At 38.5% G+C, this 22,917-nt stretch overlaps 2 protein-coding genes across 2 annotated transcripts in view; one reads left to right on the top strand and one right to left on the bottom strand.

Annotated features, from left to right (window-relative positions):
- Positions 1-6,085, top strand: part of LOC146004228 (uncharacterized) — a 53,730-nt gene extending 47,645 nt beyond the window's left edge. The window contains exon 5 of the mRNA XM_083142903.1: positions 356-6,085. Coding sequence (XP_082999029.1) covers positions 356-2,200 — 1,845 coding nt within the window. The 3' untranslated portion in view covers positions 2,201-6,085. The remainder of the gene's footprint in view (positions 1-355) is intronic.
- Positions 6,086-9,114: 3,029 nt separating this feature from the next.
- Positions 9,115-21,184, bottom strand: mRpS26 (mitochondrial ribosomal protein S26). Its single transcript, XM_083143218.1, has 3 exons — positions 20,877-21,184; positions 10,777-11,038; positions 9,115-9,459 (listed from the first exon to the last, which is right to left on the bottom strand). Exons 1-3 carry the CDS (start codon positions 21,086-21,088, stop codon positions 9,280-9,282), a joined length of 654 nt encoding a protein of 217 aa, XP_082999344.1. The 5' UTR covers positions 21,089-21,184; the 3' UTR covers positions 9,115-9,279.
- Between the last annotated feature and the right edge of the window lie 1,733 nt (positions 21,185-22,917).

Genomic DNA, 22,917 nt, shown 5'->3' with positions numbered 1-22,917 from the left:
ATCATATGGGTGATTGGAGGCATCGTGACAGACATCTGCGAGAGGGTGGAGGTGGAGCGTATAAATGCATGCAGACTCAGGAGGGGTGGACATATGCCTGACATTGTCTTTCATACGTAAATGGGAGATGTTACTGCTTACATATATGTGAAAAATATATATTTTCATGATATTTTCCCTATTTTTATTTAATTTTCTAATTCGTCGTCCTATACGGAACACCCTATATTAACGTAATTAATATAAACATTTATATTATTAATATTATTTCTGAGACACTTGGTTTGGACCCCCGAAATATCTTTCTAGATACGTGCTTGAACAGTACATAAAATAATGTAATTTATTTCCCCAGGTTCTTTTGGAGTATGGAGCTGATCCAGGCATTCCGGACAGGACTGGCAAAACTCCTCTTCATCATGCAGCAGAGAGTGTAGCGATTCTCGGTACAGATGAATCCCGTGCAGCGCTCACAATCGACAGACTGATCTCGCTTGGTGCGAATGTTAATTCGATAGACAGTGAGGGTAAGACAGCTCTGTTTTACGCGGCCAGCTACGGTTCGGTCGACTGCATAAAGACTCTCCTCGAGCTTGGCGCCGAGATATCAGATGCAGTCACACTGCTCAACCTAGCCAAGACGCAGCCACGGTTCGTGAGGCCTTTTCTGGACAAGTGTCTGAAGTCAAATTTGGACACGTATGATGTTGACAGCAAGAACTTCTATGTGCAGTTTGACTACACGCCTCTCACATTTTACCCGCAGGGAATTCAAGAATGGAAATTGCTTCAGCTGCAGAATCGAAGAGACAATGAGTCGTTTCTTCCAGAAATGGGTGTTCTGCATGGACTGATAAAGTGTCGTGATACTAGCATACTGGTGCATCCCTTGTGTGAAAGTTTCCTCAGACTAAAGTGGAAGAAAATTAGGTGGTTTTTCTACTTTGATCTTTTCCTCTATGCACTCTTTCTTGCTTTCTTGACAATCGTGATCTTTTTCAGTATGGATGCGTCCAAGCCAATGGGACAAGAGTATCAGTTCGAAGACATTCCTGGCAACAGGACGAGCCACAATGCTACCAAGAGAATGACGCACTACTCTTGCTTGCAGACCACATCATCCGCAGCGCTGTGGGCGATCTTGTGGGCATTGTCGGTAATCCTCTTACTCAGAGAAATGTATCACATGAAGCTATCAGTCGAGAACTACTTCAAAAATTTCAACAATATCCTGAAGCTGGTTCTCATCTTTACAATATCCATGCTGTCCATTGCCGAATGCGATGATGGTGTACTGGGGATGTGGAAAGCTCGAGAACATCTGGCAGCGATCTGCCTTCTGATTGGTTGGTGGGTGGAGGTGGTTATGTATGGGCAGATTCCGCTCTTCAGCCCCTACATGAGGATGTTCAGCAAAATAGGCTGGGACATCATAAAGTGCCTGGTCACTTTCATAGGATTGGTCATCGGCTTCGGGCTGACATTTCACCATCTCTTCAAAAATCTCAAGGACTTCCAGGATGTCGGGTTTGCCTTGCTGAAGACCCTAGGTATGTTGATGTCCGAGCTGCAGCTGCAATCCATATTTGTGGAAAATGATCCCATGGTACCGTACACGAGCCATATTATTGTTATCCTATTCCTATTATGCCTATCCGTAATATTAATGAATCTACTCATAGGTTTGGCAACAAGTGGGGTTATAAATATGCACCACGAGGAGAACTATATGCAGATGAGGCAAGAAATTCAAATCCTCACCCACTGGGAGCACGTGCTGAAGTCCAGAAGCTACCTGTACCCAACCCTCAGAGCACGTGATCTGAAATCGCTGTTCCATCGCAAGGGCATTATTTACCCGAACCACAAAGATTACGGCCGCTTGGCTCACAACTCAATTGATATCGTCACGCGGATGCATGCCATGAAGGGAAAGATCGTGATGGAGACATCGGCAACCGACATGGTTGAAGAGTTGCTCAAGAAACTCAAAGGGAAATTGGACAAGTACCTGCTCGAGGTGGAAAGGAAAGGAGGGAGGATCATGACCAATCTGGACAAATATAAGAAGAGTGTCACAGCACTGGAGGAGACAGTTGAAGGTGTGACGAAGAACATAAAGCAACTTCAAGATAAGCTGACGCAACTCAACACATGCCTTACGGAGATGGGATGGCCAAATTCCAACCCAGAAACCTAAAACATTCCTGAAGAAAAATGCATATATGTTTTTCAAAACGTAATTCTATGTTCTCAAGATGACAACAATTGAGGAAGTGGTAATGTAAAAGTTAAATAAAAGGCCACCAATCAGGAACGGGTGAAGCGCTCTTTCAGAAGCAAGCAGTATAATAGAGTAGCCTTGAAAACTATTGGCGACTATTGCACATGAATAATACTCCTCTTAAATGCCCTCATAGAAATGGCAATACTATACTTTCTGAAATAGAGGGTTGTTCATTGTTAAAAGATAGAAATAATTCCTTACGTTATGTAGTCAATGTTGTCACAAGTACAGGGTGCCCTACAACCCATCTTTAGTCTATATCACATCCCTACAACTTACATAGTATACTACTGTTAACCCCAGTTGCTTAATTCTTTGCTAATTTTAATCCAGGAATGCACATAGTCAATATGCAATGGGAGAGTGTTCAAGTTAAGCAACAGTTGAAAGTCCACTCTGTAACTCCTTAATCTATCAGTGACACGGACAAGTCACACATTACCAAAAAACTGCATACATCAGTCTGGTAAAATCATTCCCTGCAAATGTGTAACAAACAGACCAAACCAACATAGTGCATGCTTTAGTAAAAACAGGTTCGCCTGAGTAACACACGAAATGTCCAGCATGTCACATCACTCCAGTGCAAAAGGGGTGCATTTACGTTTTAAGATTCATTTTCAAATGATGTCGCTTCAGAATGAAATCTCCCTTAGAGAAACAACTTTCACATGCTTATGAGAAGGAACAGTGTAATGGGAATTGAAATCGTCACAAGAAAACAGCGATTAAAAACCACACTTGTTAGCTTTTTAACAACAGAGTACAACACTAAACTTACCAAAACTATATTATTATGTCATCTATGATCACAATTTTGAAATTGAATATTGGAACTGGTTTAAATATAGGCATTTTAATGAATCTGATAGTTCTTTTTCAACCAACATATTCCAAAATAATTACAAATGAATCTAAGAACAGACAGGTCTGATAAAGTTACATTGCAATATAATTGTGCTCTCATTTATAACTAGGGCTTGGGAATTTATGTCCTATAAAACTGTAAAATATGTATGTAATTATGTCTTAAAAATTGGAAAGTATGTCATGAAAAATTAAAAATATGTCAGAAAAATTCAGAAATATTCCCAGCAAAGCCAAAAATATGCACAACAGTACTTTCGAATTTCTCATTATACGGGATGTCAATATCTTCCAGCGAAGATCGACTAGGGTGGGGTATTAATTGAAGTCAGAATTCCTTTAAGCGAAAAATGTAGTGGGAAAATGCTGATAATATTGTGAGGTTCACTGCAATTATCCTAAGTTTCATTATGTCAGATTTACACCTTTGTGGAAACCAAACATAATTGGCAGCTTGCTACAGCTCTGGTAAATCTGGGCAATCAGTACACAAACGCTACTTTTTTGCTGCCTGCTGGCTCAAACGACAAGTGGTTTTGAAACTCCAATATTTGATTGCAGATAGATTCATTGAATTGGTGTTTTAAGTCCACTTTATGCACAGAAAGGCTAATTGGGATTGGACCTACAGTTTAAAGTGGGATCCGAACCACTGTGCCTCCACCAGGTATCGAACCCAGGACCCCTTGATTGCTGATAGAGATGGGGCTGTAATGTACCGAATGTTATTTTTACTTTTGACTGATTGTTGTGAAAAGCGAAAAAAGGTAAAGAAATGAGAACAATTGAAACTTCTTTACTTCCCATGCCTGCACAAAAATGAGAGAGAACATTTTCCCTCAATATTGTTTGCAGGGCTATCAATTGTCGGCAAGATAAAAAAAGGGGGGAGGGTATTATTGTTCTGTACTAGTTGGTAAGAAAAGGTGGCTTCTGCTTTTAATTTCTTCGCTCGTAATTTCCTTATCCTTCCATCGATAATATGAACTATTCGTTACGCTAAAGGTACGAAGAATAAATTATAAAACAAACAATTATATGCAAGACAATGACCAAATTATATAGAAATAGGTCTTATGAGAAAAATATGTTGCAAAAACGTGAAATTGGTAAAATATGTTAAAACATACCTTATCAAGTTCATCTATTTCGGCTCATTTTCATCAGATATGTAAAGATCACACCCCAGTATTTGATCTGATGCCAAATAAAAAATATGTTATAACATAAAGTCCCAGGCCCTATTTATAACCATTCACAATGTTTCAAAATAGCACTAGAATTGTTGAAATTGGTATTGTTTCACACCTAATCTAACGTATTTTAGTGAAATTTGAAAAAATGCATCAACATAAAATTGTAAAATTGAATGTAACAAGTTTTGATAAGTGAAAGATAAATATTGTGTTTCATGTATATTGTGAGTCACATAGAAAAACTAATGGTTAACCTCTCTGGCAGAGCTGTTAGAGCAGCATGCTACAGTGCCGAGAATTCGAGCTTTGAATCCTAGGTAAAGCAAGTATGCCTGCTCATTCATGTAATGCATTCTCATTGTCATAATTCATGTAGGAAAGTAGACAAGCAACACAAAATAGCCGAAATAGAAACCAAGAACTTCAAGTTTTCCAGAATTTTGAAAAATCTGTAAGTTTATCTTAGTTGGATTTTTGGCTTACTAGGTCCTTATTTCGGAGGGGGGAGTAGCTCCTGGGAAAAGGGGGCTGGCACCTGAATTATTTTTAATTTGTCTACCACTGTCTCTACTTTTGATCGCTATTCAACTATTATTTCATTTCCTACTTGGTTGCACAGTGAGTATCACATACACTCCTTCAGTGTTTAAATCCTGTCCTGCATAAGGATATCACGTGATCTCTTGCTGCTTGCAGAATGCATTATCCAATTGAGGAACAGCTTAAAGCTACGCTCTCCTTGTACTTATTCCCGCTGGGTCCTTGAGGAGGGAGACAGATGCAACAGGCGAGAAAATAACCTGTCTGGATCTTGTCGGAATCGAGGTCTCACCTCAGAAACTTCCGTTCCATTTTTTTCAATACAGAGTGACCCACAAGCTAGTTCACAATAATGTAGGTCACTTATGGATCACCCTGTACTTCCTCTGCTGGCAAAGATCTTGTAAATGAACACTAGATGAACCAATGAGTATAGAATACTTGGATAGAAGGGCGGGAACCATAGAGGTCCTGTGTGTATTATATGCCTAGGCCTCACATCCATCTAGGCTGGCACTAACGTAGTTTAACAACACTTTACATATTGATAATGCATATTGTCAATGTTAACGTGAAATCTTTTATTTTTTCCCACGACATACTTTGAGTAAAATAAAATGTCACTCATTTGTATTTGTAAATTAGAAAAAAACAAAAACATTAATGACAGTGGTATGCTCAAGAACTTTGCAAAGGTTGTTTATGTAAGTTCCTTTAGGAAGAAAGAACGAAGAGGATTATAACCCCTATCCCACCTGGGAATGGAACTGATTCTTAGTGCTGTGACGTTTGGGGAAATTCTTCCTTCAAAAAGTACTTTAACAGAGAGAAGAAAAACTAGTTTTCAAGAAACGAGTGTTTTATAAAGTAAAAAGAAATGTAGTTTTTATTGTTTAAAAAATGGAGTTGTTGACATGCATTTTTTGTAGAATATAGCAACATTTGATGTTTGTGCTTTTATTTACTGTGTGAAATTCACAACACTAGTTTTTAAGCACTGTACTTATAACAAACCAAATAGATTTTTTATCAAAATAAATATAATTTCCCTGTATATATGATTAGCCTATTGTATATAGAACTTGCTATTGTTGATATTATGAAAGTATGTTATGCTTATTTGAAAATATGTGTGTATTTTAAATTAAAATTTGAAATTACTAGATAATGTAAATAGTGTTATGATTTGATCTTGTAGTGGTATTTATTTTTAATACTATTTATCATAAATATATGAAATCGGTAATGTTGTTATTTTGGTAATTTAAACCCGAGAATAAAGAATCTGAAATAAAATTTAATTCATTCATTAATTGGCTTTAAAGTAGTTGTTAAATTGAATGAGTTACATCTGACCATATTTTCCACATCTGTCCACTCCCAATTTTGAATATGTAAGCTACTAATGGACTCCTCTTGCATTCTTAGTTATCCTGGATAGACCAGACTAGGCAACCTTAGTTTGAAGGAACGAGGGTAGGGTAGGGGTAGACAAAACTAAAAATAATTCAGGAGGCAGCTTTTTTTAAAAATACAAGTTAAGAAAGCCATGAATCTAAGATAAGCTATGAAATGTGATCTTCAAACATTACATTTATTAATTAATTCTTGGTTGAGGGTGGTTTTCCTAAAGAAGGCTCAACTGTCAATAATAATAATAACCGATGGTGCAACAGCCCACGAGGTCCCGGGCCTACCTACCGACTGTCGGCCTCACTCCCACACCTGCCAAGGTGGAAGATCATCCAACCAGTTACGGGGGGACGCGTGGTCAGCAGGAAGAACCCCCAGTTGTTGTGGTAGCTTTTCATGACCGAGTTACTCTACTAAATTCGTAGGTTCGCAATTTCTTCATGATGGTGGGTGGCCACAGGTCCCATACACAGGAGAAAATTTGTTACGCTTCTTTTATGCGATTCTTTAAGCAAGAGAAAAATATCACATTCAGAATTATTAAGTAACTGACAAACTATGCTAATCAATCCAAGGCAATTTAGTACCCAGTGGAGGCACATGGCACACTAGTTCAGATCCCACTTTAAACTGTAGGTCCAGTCCCGATTAGCCTATCTGTGTATAAAGTGGGCTTAAAACAACAAATCAAATCAAATTAATCCAAAACAAAGTTTCTTTCTGATATTTACATTTTGAGACAAACACAAAAATAGCTTTGCGAAAAGGTGAGAACGTACTAAGTCTTTCTGTATTTATGACATATTTAGTTGGAGTTTCAAGTTATTTTATCAAAACAAAATCCCCTGACTTTTCCAGTTATTTTCAAATTCGTTTTCACATAATTCTGTAATTTTATTGTACTGGAAACTAGAATTCTTCTAACTTTCATCTGTTACAAGCATTTAAACACGGATTTTTGATGTAACATAACCCTTCATCAGACATTTATTTGATTCACACATTAAGAAACTACACATTCACAGATAAATATTTGATGAAAGGAGTGTGTGTTCTCCCTAAACATTCTGTCAAAAACAGCATTGTAACAACCATAAATTAGAAGACAAATTCTACAATGCAAGCAATATGCTTATAAAGAAGAAATTGAAGCTTTCCTGGTGATGTAATACCCACAGATGTTCCTGAGTGACTATGTGATAAAATGTTAATTAATAGTAAGTATCGGCCGATATTTATGTGTATTTCCAGGTGACTGCAATGCAAAAGAAGTCGCACATTTAAACATTTACTTTTTTATAAACTAGGGCATTGAGATTATTCATAAAAATTATAACAAAATTGCAGAATTTTTCACTAAATTGTAAGATATTTATAGATATATTGGATCGGTAAAATAATTGGTAATTCTACCGATATGCCAATATTGGCTAATACTGATAATAGTACCAATTAATCTGTTTCATCCCTAATTAAGAGCCTTTTGAGACTGATGGGAGTCATTGAAATCGATAGGTGAATAAATTATCTTTTTTCACACATTACATGGAGTTACGGTATGTTTGCGTAAGATGTATTTAAATGTGTTTGTGCTGTGATTTTAAATAATACTTCAACTCAGTTTGCAGTGTATTTTTAGGTTTGAGTCGAGCCAAGCTTTTTTCAAGCATAATACCCATCTTTCTGGCAGACATATACTGTTGCCGCAATTACCTTTGAAGAAACTTGCAGTCAAACAACTCATTAGGTGCTCGTCTGTTTGTGCAACAGATGGCAACCTTACAATCCCTCATTCCTGAAGTGGCCAGCATAGAAGCAGGATTTTGCCAACATAACTGTTCTGCAATGCGAGTTAGCTTGGCTTGGGTTATGCCTGGGATTCGAACCTGGCACCCACGGCATCGTAACCACTCCGCTATGGAGGTTGGCAGTGTTTTTTTAGAGTGGAAATATGAAACCACTGCACTAGTGTATTCTCCCATGTTATCGGGTACTGCCGGTAAACCAACTTTTTCATACACATAGAAATTCCAGCAAACTTTAAAGTTGTCAGAATTTGGTTCTTGTTTTATTTCCATTATATCTAATTAATGCATAATAAATATATACACTAAATAAAAATTGTTGCGGTAAACGAGGTCAAATTTTTAGAATATGCCACTGGCTTGCTCCAGCACCAAGAACCACCACATTGTAAAGTATTTCTATTTACATAGAAACATGAATTTGAATTAAATTAGTCTGATTTCTTCACATGCAATTTTTTTTCTCAGCTATCACTGCTCACCAGTGGGATATTCACTTCTTTCTAATTAGGTGCAACAGATGTTTTTAGATGTACACAAAGACTTCGAAGTTTAAAAATTAGCAGAATGCAATTTTGACCTTCTTGATAGGTTACATTTCCCGTGAGCCAAGCTAACTCCCAGTGCATAACAGTTATGTTGGCAAAATCCTGCTTCTATGCTGGCCACTTCAGGAAAGGATTGTACAGTCAACGGCAAAGATAATGGTAGGCAAATTATCCATCGTTATTTTCATTACTTTTTATTCTACATCCTGTGTTGTTTTAAGGAATGAAATTATACCTATAAACATACCTCTGTTTATTGACATCTTTATTTCAATTCATTATCATCATATCGTGAAATACAGACCGAATGAAAATGGTGATGGACAATTCGCCTACAGTTTATTTTACCATTGGGTGTACTCGTAAATGTGCAAAAACACTGGCAAATTCAGCTTGATGCTACTAGGTAGGATTCGGAGAAGAAGAAATTGAGGAAGACTAAAATTACAGCATTTCTACTTCCAATCTTTTACTTCCCATCATACATACTATATCGACAATTATTTACATGAACAGAAGTGCCACAGGTTTTCTTTTTACATCACATTACACACATTTTCATTCTGTAGAAAAACTACACTGTTACTCAAAGTAGATTAAGTTCTTCCCATAACTTGAACTCTTTACGTTCCAGCGGGTATTGCTAACTTTTCTCGTTTGTCAAGTGGAACATCTGAAGGCTTTGTATTTCTACCACGGTAAACATTTGCATCCAAGTCTATTGCAAAGTTATAGTCAACAGAACTAGCCAAAGCATCCTCAATAGCCTGGTCGATATTCTCAGCTGTGATGAACCTCTCTTCCTGTAATTAGAGAGAAAAAAATTAATTAAAGGTAAATCATTAATATTATGATAATTATGTTACAAGCAACAACAGCAAGAAGCATCTGGGTGTCTATATATTGGGTTTGTGTTATTTAGCATTGCTTTTCTGAGGAATGAATGATATGATGGGGGGGGGGGGACAAAAGACAGCCATGCCCATGCTGGGATTGGAATGTGGAAATTTCGGTGGTGAGATTGAAAGTCGAACAATGTGTTTGGGCACCGAGCTAGCCTGTCTACATATTAACATTCTATTAGATTCTTATGACATATTGTTATAATCGGATAAGTAAATCGAGCTGTTCACGAAACTACATTGGCTAAACAGAACAGAGCAATCATGGTAAGTTTCTTTTAACTGATTGATTGAGTTGGTGTGTTAAGTCCACTTTATGCACAGTGTAAGGCTAATCGAGACTGGACCTACAGTTGAACGTGGGATCCGAATCACTATATACCTCTACCAGGTATCGAACCCGGGACTCCTTGATTAAAAGAAGAAGAAGAAGAGAGAGAAAAGAGAAAATGGTTCAGCTGAATTCTTGTGGCACATGGAAAATGTAACTTGCTGAAAACCAGGGATCGAGTGTCGGTTTTTGGTATTTGGTTGAGCATTGGTACAGAATGGCAATTTTAGCACCAATTTTCGCAAAAAAATTCAGTAAATTATAAAGAAAACAATTTTCTAAATGCAAATATATTTCAAACAATTTGATGAATCTTTTTTTCTTCTTAACACAAATGAATTAATTCAATAAACTAAGAACATATTGATATGTTGCTGATAGATTGCCATTATAAAGCATATTGATATGGTATAATCAAAAGTGTGCCAACATTATATAAAATGGTAGATATTTTCTGAACATATATGGGATTCATAGAACATATTATAGATTATTTATAGATTACTAACTCTACTCTATCATTTTTTATTGATAATTAATAACTATTTACCAAAAAATTAATCCCATACGTAAAAAAAAAAAAACTTTCCTTCCCTACAAAAAATTCAATGTCTGTGGCCACCTTGTTTTCCTTTCTCCTTCAAACTGAAAGCCAGAGTGGTATCTTCACAAGATATCTTTGAGTTTGTTTAAGAATCCTTCCCTTCAGTCAATAAATAAATGAACAACATAAAATTCGAAGCACTGAAGGAAATGCACAATCCCCTCAGCCACAATGTTCTGTAACAGACAAGCATAATTGCCAGATTTTTTAATAAACCTTTAATGAGTTAAACAACAGCTTAAATTTAACTTGCAACAATAACCTACAATTCCTGACTTCTTACTTTCTCTCTCTTGACTTCCTCTTCAATCTCTTCTAGTAGCTTCTTCTGCCTTTCTTCATCTGAAATCATTCTGTTTAATGCCCTTTCCTTCATTGCAGCTCTCTCAGTCATCAAACGCTGCTCACGAATCTTGGCAACTTCCTCGTTCCACTTGTCATTTATCTTCAAGCATGCTGCATGCTCTTCATCCTCCACTTCAGCATGTCGAATACCCACATTCCCTTTGGAAGATTTTTTTCTCTGTTCTTCACACAAGTACGTTCTGGAGAGAAAGAAATATACATGTCAACTTTAAATAAATACCTCGATGATACAATGTACTCCAAAATATATATGTACATAAAAGCTTAGAATTTGTGTTAATACATAAATAATACAAAAGAAATCAGGCATCCCAATAACAAAAGAGCTGGACTCAATACTCTACTACGTACAGCACAGATGTATAACAGATTTCCTCCTGTATAGCTGAATGGTTAGTGTTCTTGCATTTGGTTCATGTGAACCTGGAGGGAGTTCCAAAATGTTTGTGTTGAATCAACATCATGAGGTACTACTTGGTCAGGACATGAGTCCCATAGGTGCTCCTTTCAAAGTTTTATAGAAGAAAGAAGTATTCCAGAATTGTAGAAATGATTGTTACAGTAAATTTGAACCTTGCTGAAAATAATTACCACTCTTTGGAGTTCCAAAGTAGGCAATTTGTAAAAGGTACCATACACAAGCATCTGCTCTTCTAATTGACAAGGCATTCTTATTTCATAGAAGAAAGAAAAAGTATAGCGGGAATGATGGTGAAAGGAAATCTGAAGCTTTCAGAAAGTAATTAGTGAAACGGTTCCGATTGTTTTATGATCTTTTTCAAATTCTCCTAGCAGAAAGACTAATTGTCATAGAATTTTGGCAATCATTGTCTATGAAATTTCAACCTTCCTTTAAGTAATGAGCACTGTTTGGATTTTGAAAAAAGTTATTTATATTGATAAAAACAACTTATTACCTTACGAAAGCATGTGCACTTTCCATGGACAATGTATTTTCCGTTGACAAGTGACTGTAAGTATCGTAGACTATTGGAAATTAATACAGAAGTAAATCGGAACCTTAGTAGAATGCATTCAGGGACTTTATTTTAATGCTAAGAGAACCAAACCTGGCCTACCTAATCTAACTACAAAAGCTTATATTGAACAAAATCTTAAGTAATTGCTAAAACTCCGCAGTATGTGTTCGCAATAAAACAAAAGGAACTTGGGCCGTAATTAGCACTGTTTGTAGTTCCGAAAAGTCAGATTTAACAGCGAAAAGAAGTTTAAAAGGTACCTTATGCAAAATCCCCACTTCCCATCAACAAGGCATTCCACAGACTACTGCTGACACAAGGTTTGAAGGGGTGTCGTGTTTGAAACCAACTACAATGTGATGAGATGTTGAAGGCATTTAGGGAAATTACTGAAATGCTAACAGCTCTAAACCTGGCATGTTTAACCTAGCCACAAAAACATTTAGGGGCATTATTTGAATTTTAAGAGCCCCAAACCTGACTACAAAACTACTTGGCACTAGGGATGGCCAAAAAAAATCCAGATTCAGAAAATATACTATCCAAGTTTCGGAGGGAATCCAGATTTCAGGTAAAATCTGGATTTTGGAGCGAGAAGAATTACGGAGGCACGTTAGGTTCTGGAAGAATAATGGTTTACAGAGACAAAGCAAATTTTGAAGGGTGTTCAGTACTGTAATATAATTAAAATTTAAAAATGATGTTAGAGTTGCTCGCTAGATGGCAGGGAGGTCTGCCACGTGAAGTACGTGTCATATGCATGACGCAATAGGACTGACTGAACTCGAGTGTCTTTGTCTTCGTGTGTGTGTGTGTGTGTGAGCGAGCGCGACGCGACCACAAGTGGTGGTACTTCGTCGTCGTATAACCTGTGTCTTTGTGTATATTATATCCGTTATTATAATATATAGTTGTGTTCATGAACTACGAGAGACTTCATTCTTTAACCCAACACGAAATCAACACACTCCAGGACTTGGGAAAGTTACGCCAGGTGTTTTAATGGTGTAACGCCGCTTCATGGTCCTCCAAACCCGGATTTGCGCAGTACATGCCACGTGTAGTGAATTGATTTAACCAGCAGCTTTTTGTGCATTATCTCCCATGCCGGGTGTGTTCTGACTTTTGTGTCTGGACTAGTGTTAGTGTTGTGAACTATGGAGCAGATACTTTCGTGCAAACGTGTTCTGAAACGCGAAGTTACGCGTGTTGAAAACAAGATTGCGTCAGACGACCTCTCACAAGAGAGCGTCACCGTGTACATCAACAAAACCGTGCAATTAACAGAGGACACTCAGAAGCTCTTACGTGAGCTGTCTTCCGAGTGCAGTGATGATCAGTTTGCGGAGTTTGATGCAGAAATCAGCTCGATTCAAGACCGATTAGAGCAGATGTTGGTGACATTGTATCGTGCTCAAAAGCAGCAGGGCGTGGCAATGGCTGCCAGTGCATCGTCGGTTAAAGCCAGTAGTGACGTAAGACTACCTAAATTGGACTTGCCTGTGTTCGCGGGAAACTTACAGCAGTGGCTGTCGTTTCGTGATTTGTTCGTTGCGTCTGTGCATAATAATAATTCTTTGTCCCCTGCACAGAAACTTCAATATTTGAAGTCTAGTATATGTGGTGAACCTGCATTGTTGCTGCAATCTATTACGATTACATACACAAATTACAAAGAAGCGTGGAAAATTTTGAACAATAGATATCAGCAAAGGCACGTTCTTGTGAATGACACGATCAAGCGACTCGTGTCGCAACCTTGCATTCAGACAGAATCAGCGGTTGCCTTGCGAAAACTCGCGGACGTAACAACCGAGTGTGTTCGTGTACTCAGAGTTCTAGAAGTTCCAGTTCAACATTGGGATGCAATTTTGGTTTTCCATACCGTGGAGAAGCTCGACAGTGTGTCACGACAGCAGTGGGAGCTTAATGTGTCAGCCGATCAACTTCCGACGTTTGAGCAGCTACGAGCCTTCCTCGATACGAGAGCGAGAGCGTTGTCAGCATCTTCTAGACCCCCCAAACAACAAGGATACTCAGTGAAACAACCCTTTAGTGATTCCAGTGTCAAAAGAAATGCGAGTTCTTTTCATGTGTCAGTGTGTTGCCCTAAATGTCACCAAGAGTCCCACCCGCTGTATAAGTGCAATCAATATAACAGCCTATCAGAGCCTGAGAGAGAGGCATTTGTGAAAAGTAGTGGCTTGTGCTATAATTGCCTTAGTTCTTTTCATAAGGTGAGTAAATGCAGCGCTAGTTTGTGCCGTACTTGCAATAAGAAACACCATACATCCCTTCATCGTGAAGTGACCCCCTCCCCCCAAGGAAGTTTGGCAACTTCGCATCAGATTGTGACGTCACATTTAGCGGCCGATCACGGGAAATCGAGCACGGAAGTGTTACTTCCGACAGCAATTGCAAACATAAAGAATAAAGATAACCAGTGTCAGCCCTTCCGTGCATTATTGGATAGTTGTAGTGAGGTTTCGTTTATTAGTGCCAATGCAGTTCAAATATTAGGTCTGAAAAGAAAGAGCGTGTTTGTGTCAGTAACAGGCATTTCTTCTGTTAACGTTGGGAAGTCACATTCAGCTGTTGATATCACGATTGAGTCCCGAGACGGTAAACATTCCTACACAACCTCTGCGTTGGTGGTGAAAAGGATTACGTCACCGCTGCCACATGTGACTATTCAAAACACCGGGAGCTGGAGTCACATACGCGGACTTGACCTTGCTGATCCCACATTTCATACAAGGGGAAATATTGACCTCCTTTTCGGGTGTGATATATATGCGTCGCTGCTAATGAGAGGAAAACGAGAAGGCAAGGAAGGAGAACCGATTGCCATTCAAACTCGCTTAGGTTGGGTTATTTGCGGAGGAGTAAAGCAACAAACTTCAAAACATTCATTCACCTCTCTTCATGTGTCAGTTGAAGAAAATAATGTAAACCAGTCATTAAGAAAATTCTTTGAGATTGAAGAATTGCCGCAGAGAGAGTTCGTAACAGAAGAAGAGCGCTTATGTGAAGAGCATTTTGAAACTACACATCGTCGCAAAACAGATGGACGTTACGTCGTAAATTTGCCATTTCAGAGCAATTGGGAAGAATTGGGGTACTCTAAAGAGAGAGCAAGAAAGTGTTTGTTATCACAAGAGCAAAGATTACAGAAAGATCCAGTAAAACAACAACAATACCAAGCATTTATGCAAGAATATCTCACCTTGCAACACATGACACCAGTGGCGGAGGATGAGGCCCCCAAGGTACCCCCCACATCTTATTACATTCCACATCATTGTGTAACAAATGAAAGCAGCAGTTCGACTAAACTGAGAGTAGTTTTTCATTCGTCTTGCAAGACAAGTAGTGGACTTTCCCTGAATGATGTACTTATGAATAGTGAAAAGCAACAACCAGACATATTTCCTATTTTGATTCGATTCCGTTGCCATCCAGTTGCTTTAATTTCTGATGTTCGGATGATGTATAGACAAGTAGAGGTCGCGTATGAAGATAGAGATTTTCAGTTGATTTTGTGGAGAGAGACCCCTGAACAATCAATCAAGGAATTCCGTTTAAATACTCTTACTTATGGTACTAAGCCTGCAGGTTTTCTCGCCACAAGAGTCCTTCGACAGTTAGCGAATGACGAAGGAGAGAATTATCCTCTCGCCACAAAGAGCTTACTTAGTCATGTGTACATGGATGACTTTCTAACAGGAGCCAATTCTACTGACGAAGCAATCGAGTTGTATCATCAATTGACACAGTTACTAAGCAAAGGCAGCTTTGAGCTTCATAAGTGGTGGTCAAACGATCCGAGAGTGCTGGACATTATTCCCTGTGACTTGTTGGAGACAAATCTGCAGTTTGAATTTAATGGAGAAGACGCGAAGAAAACTTTAGGCATACAGTGCAGCCCTTCTATGGATTACTTGTGTTTTGATGTGGTGAATCCGAGCAAACGAGCGATTATAACTAAAAGACTGGTTCTTTCCGAGATATCGAAGCTGTTTGATCCTTTAGGTTTTGTCTCTCCTGTGACCGTGAAGGCAAAATTGTTTATGCAAACACTTTGGAAGTTGGATCTTGATTGGAACGACGAGCTTCCAAGCAATTTGGCTGCAGAGTGGGTTGCATACTGCCAGGATATGCCACAATTGAAAGATATCCGAGTGGAGTGATGCATTATTCCTAGAGACACCGTGGAGATTCATTTAGTTGGATTCTGCGACGTGTCAGAAGCGGCTTATGCAGCAGTGGTCTACGTGAGATGTGTATGTGCTAATGGGCAGGTGCAAGTGAAGATGATTGCATCCAAAACAAAGGTGGCCCCCCTTAAAACTATAACCCTTCCCAGGTTGGAACTCTGTGCAGCTGTGCTGTTACTTCGCCTCCTTTCTTTAGTGCGGAAAGCATTGTCTGTCAACTTGAAAACCATGACAGCGTATTCTGACTCGAAAATTGTTTTGTCTTGGATTAGTGCTTGTCCTAGCAGATGGAAAACTTTCGTGGGAAACCGTGTGGCGAAGATACAGGAAGAAGGAGAAATACAGTGGGCATACGTTGCTAGCAAGGAAAATCCAGCAGACTGTGCGAGCCGTGGAATCTCGACTTCGGCTTTACTTAATCATCCATTATGGTGGACTGGCCCCCCAGTCTTAAGAAATTCAGTGTTGCCAGTGGAGCAGTCTTACACATGTGATACTGATGAAGTGACATCAGAGCAGAGACAGTCATTTGTAGCCATGGTGAGGACGATCTATCCAGACTTCAGCAGCGCCCCAAATGGTTCTCGAAACATCGAGACTTCGGAGAGGGCGACATGGTCATTGTACGAGAAGATAACATCCCTCCACAAGAATGGAAACTGGGGAGAGTGGTAGAGGTTCATGCTGGACGAGATGGAAGAGTGCGATCAGGAACAGTAAAGACTGTAAATGGACTGTGTAAGAGGCCAATCGTGAAATTATCATTGCTACCATTTGAAGTAGAGAAGTAAACTTGAAAAATCTATATGTTAATGTCAAATATTCAATATCAGAAGTTATGTTTGAAGTGGTTATATATGTTAGTCTACATTGTAATTTCAATTTTATAATCAGTGTTAAAGGTTAAAAATATGTTGAAATGTATATTTCAAGGTAGGGGAGGATGTTCAGTACTGTAATATAATTAAAATTTAAAAATGATGTTAGAGTTGCTCACTAGATGGCAGGGAGGTCTGCCACGTGAAGTACGTGTCATATGCATGACGCAATAGGACTGACTGAACTCGAGTGTCTTTGTCTTCGTGTGTGTGTGTGTTTGTGAGCGAGCGCGACGCGACCACAAGTGGTTGTACTTCGTCGTCGTATAACCTGTGTCTTTGTGTATATTATATCCGTTATTATAATATATAGTTGTGTTCATGAACTACGAGAGACTTCATTCTTTAACCCAACACGAAATCAACACACTCCAGGACTTGGGAAAGTTACGCCAGGTGTTTTAATGGTGTAACGCTGCTTCAAAGGGAAAACAGAGTTCGATCCATATTTTCAATAATTGTCTCATGAATTTAACAACTCTAATACTCTAATCTACCAACCCAATGTCAGACTGTCTTCCACATAGTACACCCTGGACTGCATTTAGCAGACTAAGAGACTATGGCATCTGGACCCTCAGCCAGTACAATCCTACTTGGAGCCTTTTTGTGGTTTTGGGATCTGCCCGTGTGTGTTTGTGATTGTCCCTTCGCCTGCTTCATCTTATCACAACACTCACCTTCGCAATTAGCCAAAGTGGAAGAAAAGCGAAGTTAAATAGAACAAATAAATCAAATCAATTAGGCTAATGTAATATGTCATTCAACTAATAAAGTATGGGCTATGGATGTTGAAAATAAAGAAAACATGCATTCTTTAGGCATTACATCAAATACCAATAAACATATAATAGGCATTTATGGAAATATGCCAATGGGAACTGAAGACTACTAGTGACTTGTTTCATTCTTGTTTGTTTTGGCCACTACAAGCGCATGTTTTGTAATTTTAAATGAACAAAGCTTGTTTATGCAGGTCAATGACCATATACTGTGTCTTAAAACAGAAAAATAAACTTTTAACAAAAAAATAATAATGGTGGAAAAAAGACAACAGCCACTAGAGACTCCCCCCAATAGAGGAAAGCAAATGCGGGTTCTCTTTCAGATTAGGATCAGTACCTGTTGTCTACAATGACAGACGTGTTACTCCAATGTGACGACAAAAGTTTTAGTAAGTCATACATAACGTAAGAAGGCAGATGCCGACGAAAACTAAGGGCTGCTGAAAAACCCCTTCGCACCTTCTTCCCCGCGCCACCCACGCATGACAGCAAGAAAAGTTTGGTCGAAAGCAGAAATAAATATGGTAAGATTTTACAATATCGGACAATTCCCCGATTTCTTTCATATTTCGCATAGTCACTAATTTAGACCTCTTAATCACGAATCTGCAGTTAACATTTGGCGGTAAGGTGCGGAACTTGCAAAATAACGTGTAGAAGGTTGTGATTTTACAATACAAAAAAAGGCATAATTTCGTTAATAATTCGAATACTCACTAATTATGGAGTCCTGATGCCGTATCTGCAGTGGTCACATGTACAAATTGTAAATTAGCATGTAGAAGTTGTACAATAACGTTGTGAATAACCACGCTGATTCTCGATACATAAACAATGATGGGAGCTATTTTTCTCATATGAACAAGTGACAATTCGTTATGTTGAGTTCAGTACCCAAGGTTGCAAAAGTGTTGTGCTATATGTGAAACCTGTTATTTGTCAAGTTGCGTTCAGTACACAAGGTTGATAGTGTTGTGTGCTAAGTGAGACCCTCAGTTGTTCATGTGAGGAAGATGGCATCTTTTGAAGGAAGGAAGTAATGTCCATTTTTCCGTAAGTTTTGCTTTGAAAAATGCCATAACTTTCAATTGGGTAAATATTAATAATACGGGAGCATTCGTTCATATTTCGCAAAGTCACTAATTTAGGACATTTGATCACTGATGCACAGGTAGACCCACGAACCATGCACGCGCAGCCCCACAAACCATTCACGGATAACCCCACAACCACAAACCATGCACGGCAAGGTTAGGTTAGGCAAACATAGTTAAAATTTGGGATCGTAGTAATATCAGGAATATACAGTATATTTCGTTCTTTAAGTATTCGAAATGCAAAATCTTGCGATAAATAATGAGCAATTGTGCATTGTCGGTTGCGATCACAGACCCCCTTATTTTGTAAGTTCCACACGTGAGCGCCAAATTTTAACAGCAGTTTCGTGATTAGGAGCCCTAAATTATTGAGTATACGAAATATGAATGAAATTGGGGAATAGTCCGGTATTGTAAAATCACTCCAGAAATATATAGGACATTTTATGTTATGGTAAAATTTAAGTATCCCCAAAATGCATTTCTTCAATTTTACAGGAGAAAGACTTTCCGTACACTTTTCAAAGGTCGTGGAAGTGCTTTTTACCATCACTTAATTTATATCGCCGGTAAATCATGTATTTTAGAAGATTAATGCCTCTCCGATGCACGAAAGCTGTTTCCTCTATGTCCTTCGACTACGTGAACCAAATGCTGCGTGCGCTCGATGATGTAACCCCCGGTCAGTGTTTCCAGCCACGCAATTTTTTTTTGCAAGAACATGACAATTTTGAGGATGACAATTTTAACTATGTTTGTCCAACCTAACTGAACCTAACCTAACCTTGCTGTGCATGGTTCGTGGGGCTATTTATGAATGGTTCGTGGGGCTATTTATGAACGGTTCATGGGGCTATTTATGAATAGTTCGTGGGGCTATTCGTGCATGGTTCATGGTGTTTTCGAACCTGGAAAAAAAATACAAAATCAGTACAACGAAAGTAGGTATTTTTCGATGAACAAGGTTGCAACACTGCATAACCACTGATCATCGACAATGCTAGTCAAGATTTCTCCGCCATATTGTGTGTAATGCAAGCGAAAACGAACAAAGAATAATTACTCGATATGTCGAAAATTGAGATTATTTGCGTGAAAAAAACAAAATGGCACCTTCAAGAATCCTTAGGAATGCAGAATACGTAAGTACCAATGTGAAAAAGAAGAAAAAGAAATTTCAGACGTTTTGGGGATACTTAACATTTAATGGCCGGGTAAAATTTTTGTATCCCCAAAACGTATTTCTCCAATTTTACAGGAGAAAGTACTTACCGAAATGGGTTTATTTATACTTTAGGAAGGTCTTGGAAGTTTGATTTCACCTGCTTGAAAATTTTTTGCCGGTAAATCATGTAATTTTCGACATTAATGTCACTCCGATGAACGAAAGCTGTTCCCTTGATGTCTGTCTACTACGTGAACCAAATATTTGTGAGCGTTTCATGACGTAACAACCGGTCAGTGTTTCCAAATAAGTGGTTTTGTAACTGTGTAACAGTTCCAGAACGTAAATAAACGTGAGTTACTGTTCATTATTTCTGATTACGAACTTGCGACAACATGACGTGCACAGGATCAGTGGCCTGCTCAATGTGAGGTTGATGGGGGTTATAACCACCCCCCCCCCTTTCGCCCAGTATCTCTAAGGTTATATATGAATGGTTCGTGGGGCTATCCGTGAATGGTTCATGGGGCTATTTATGAATGGTTCGTGGAGCTATCCGTGAATGGTTCATGGGGCTATTTATGAATGGTTTGTGGGGTTATCCGTGAATGGTTCGTGGGGCTATTTATGAATGGTTCGTGGGGCTATTTATGAATGGTTTGTGGAGCTATATATGAATGGTTCGTGGGGCTATTTATGAATGGTTCGTGGGGCTATCCGGAAATGGTTCATGGGGCTATTTATGAATGGTTCGTGGGGTTTTCGAACCTGAAAAAAAATCAATGTGAAAAATACGAAAAAAAGGGAATTAGAGACGTTTGGTAGTTACTGAAATTATGCCCACGTATCATGATGAAATCGGAATTAAACAATCGGAACTTGCGCCAATATTTACCTAACTGCTCTCAATGCAACATGATAATTGTTGTGAAGTCTTCGAAGTTCTACACTTTCTTCTGGACATTGGGGTTTTCTTTCTGGAACGCGAAACACTTTACTCTTGGCAATAGGCAACCAACGAGGTTTTCTCCATCTTACAGTTTGAAAAAACGGATTAATTCGTAATCCGGAAGTTGCTACACATCCAGAACTAACTACTTTTAACATTCCGAATCACAGATACTTCTATGAAAAAATAATTCACTTCTATTTGGTAGTTGAGGTTTGTGTATACGGACAACTACGATCTACGAACCACAACAAATGTTATGACCACAAGTTTTCACTAATCGGTAGACATGCTAGCCCCCAGTACTCGCTGTTTAAACACCTATTCTTTCTTTACACTTTAATCTCATTTTCATAATTCACAATTTCATATTATAGCCTCTAACGTAATTATTTATTATAATATGGAATAGTAAAATTAATTAATGTGCCAATTAGTTTCTCCGTTTGAAAAATCCCTAACCCAAACCTAATTGTCCCGGCCCGTACGACAAATCAAATCATTCTCGCATGATAATCTCATCTTTAAATGGACATTTCCACTCAATTTTTTTTTACAACAATTTTAAAAACTACACCCTGGAAAAATGACCCCTGCAAGTTCTCGCGTTTCTCTGTGTCCAGTTTAAGACAGAAACGAGACTACCAAAGTTGCGAGGCTAGCGTTGCACTGAAAACACGCCGCCGCCATGTTACTACGTCACTTCTTAGTGAGAACTCGTTTGTCGTCTGCTTCGAGCGTCCAGTTCCGGATGGGTAGCCCACGGTGAGCGAACACGTGCAGCAGTTTTACAAATCTGTACCGATTTAAATAATGGAAGAAGGAGCGATAGGAGAAAGGAAAGCTATGCTTTGTAATGATCATTCTTCTATGAAATATCCGTGCTGCTCACGTGCAAGATAAATGAAAGGGTTCAGCTGCGTGTGTTCTCAGGCCATGCGAAAAATATTGCTTATAAAATTGGTTGCTGACCAGACACTCAAAAATATTTTTTAAACTTATATTTATCGATATTTACCGTAACCTATGTAGTGCAAAATAGGAATTTTCACATTCTTCACTATTTAACTTTCTTTTCCATAAAACAATTTCAGTTTGTGTTCCATTTCTGTTACGCAAATTATGATCAAATATTTTTGTGCAGATAAGAGAAAATACACTGAGAAGATTACATTAGTTGCACAGTATATATATATATCTATACTTAGTTTATGTATAATTATTACAAGGAAATAATGTGTATAACCATGGGCGTATTTAAGGGGGATTCAACGGGTCCAACCTTCCTCTTTTTTTGGTTCACTAAAATTACCAGTTTCCTTGTTCTATCCGCTTGTTCATAAAAAATTCCTTCGGACTTATTTCATTCCCTTAAATTAGAGACGTATAGGACGGGATACCGATGGGAAGGAAATTTCGTAATTCCACACATCAGGTGGGACTGCAGACCAATATCTGCAATTTCCTGATAGTTTCGGAATTTCTGCGATAAGAAACTGCATTGAGACTATCAAATCAGTTATTCCCCCCCCCCCTCGAATCATATTAAAGAAATTTGGTTATTAAAAACGTAGTGACACAAGATGAACAGAAAAGTATCAATACTTCGTGACTACAAACACACAACTTTGTCGGGTCCAACATCCCTTCCTCCATGCTCCCCAACAAGCTTCCGGCCAGCAGTGTCCTGGATTTTCACTTACGAAATAAAGTAACCCTAATCATACCAAAAGTTAATTCATCCTTCCACCCCCCCCCCCCCCGTGAACTATATATACGCCCATGTGTATAACAATATCCCAAACTGAAATGGTACGATATAATAATTTTGAATTTTGTACTGCGGAAAAAGGAGTCTCATCTCGTTACCCCGAACGCATTAATTGGTTGGTTCACAACTTCACCACTAAGGATCCTATCGAGACGAGACATGGCAGCCTTGGTCTCGTTCTCGTTGAGAGTTGTAAATGTCTGTCTCGTGTTTATT

This window comes from Lepisma saccharinum, chromosome 21, assembly GCF_977018435.1.
Source record: "Lepisma saccharinum chromosome 21, izLepSacc3.1, whole genome shotgun sequence".
Lineage (NCBI taxonomy): Eukaryota > Metazoa > Arthropoda > Insecta > Zygentoma > Lepismatidae > Lepisma > Lepisma saccharinum.
This window is presented reverse-complemented; position numbering and strand designations above follow the sequence as displayed.

Coding starts and splice junctions, on each gene's coding strand:
- mRpS26 (XM_083143218.1), bottom strand. CDS start 21,088: ATGTTAAAAGTAGTTAGTTCTGGATGTGTAGCAACTTCCGGATTACGA. Junction 11,039..20,876: donor GTTGCATTGAGAGCAGTTAG/GTAAATATTGGC, acceptor CTTTCTCTCCAG/AACGTACTTGTGTGAAGAAC. Junction 9,460..10,776: donor AGGAAGTCAAGAGAGAGAAA/GTAAGAAGTCAG, acceptor CTCTAATTACAG/GAAGAGAGGTTCATCACAGC.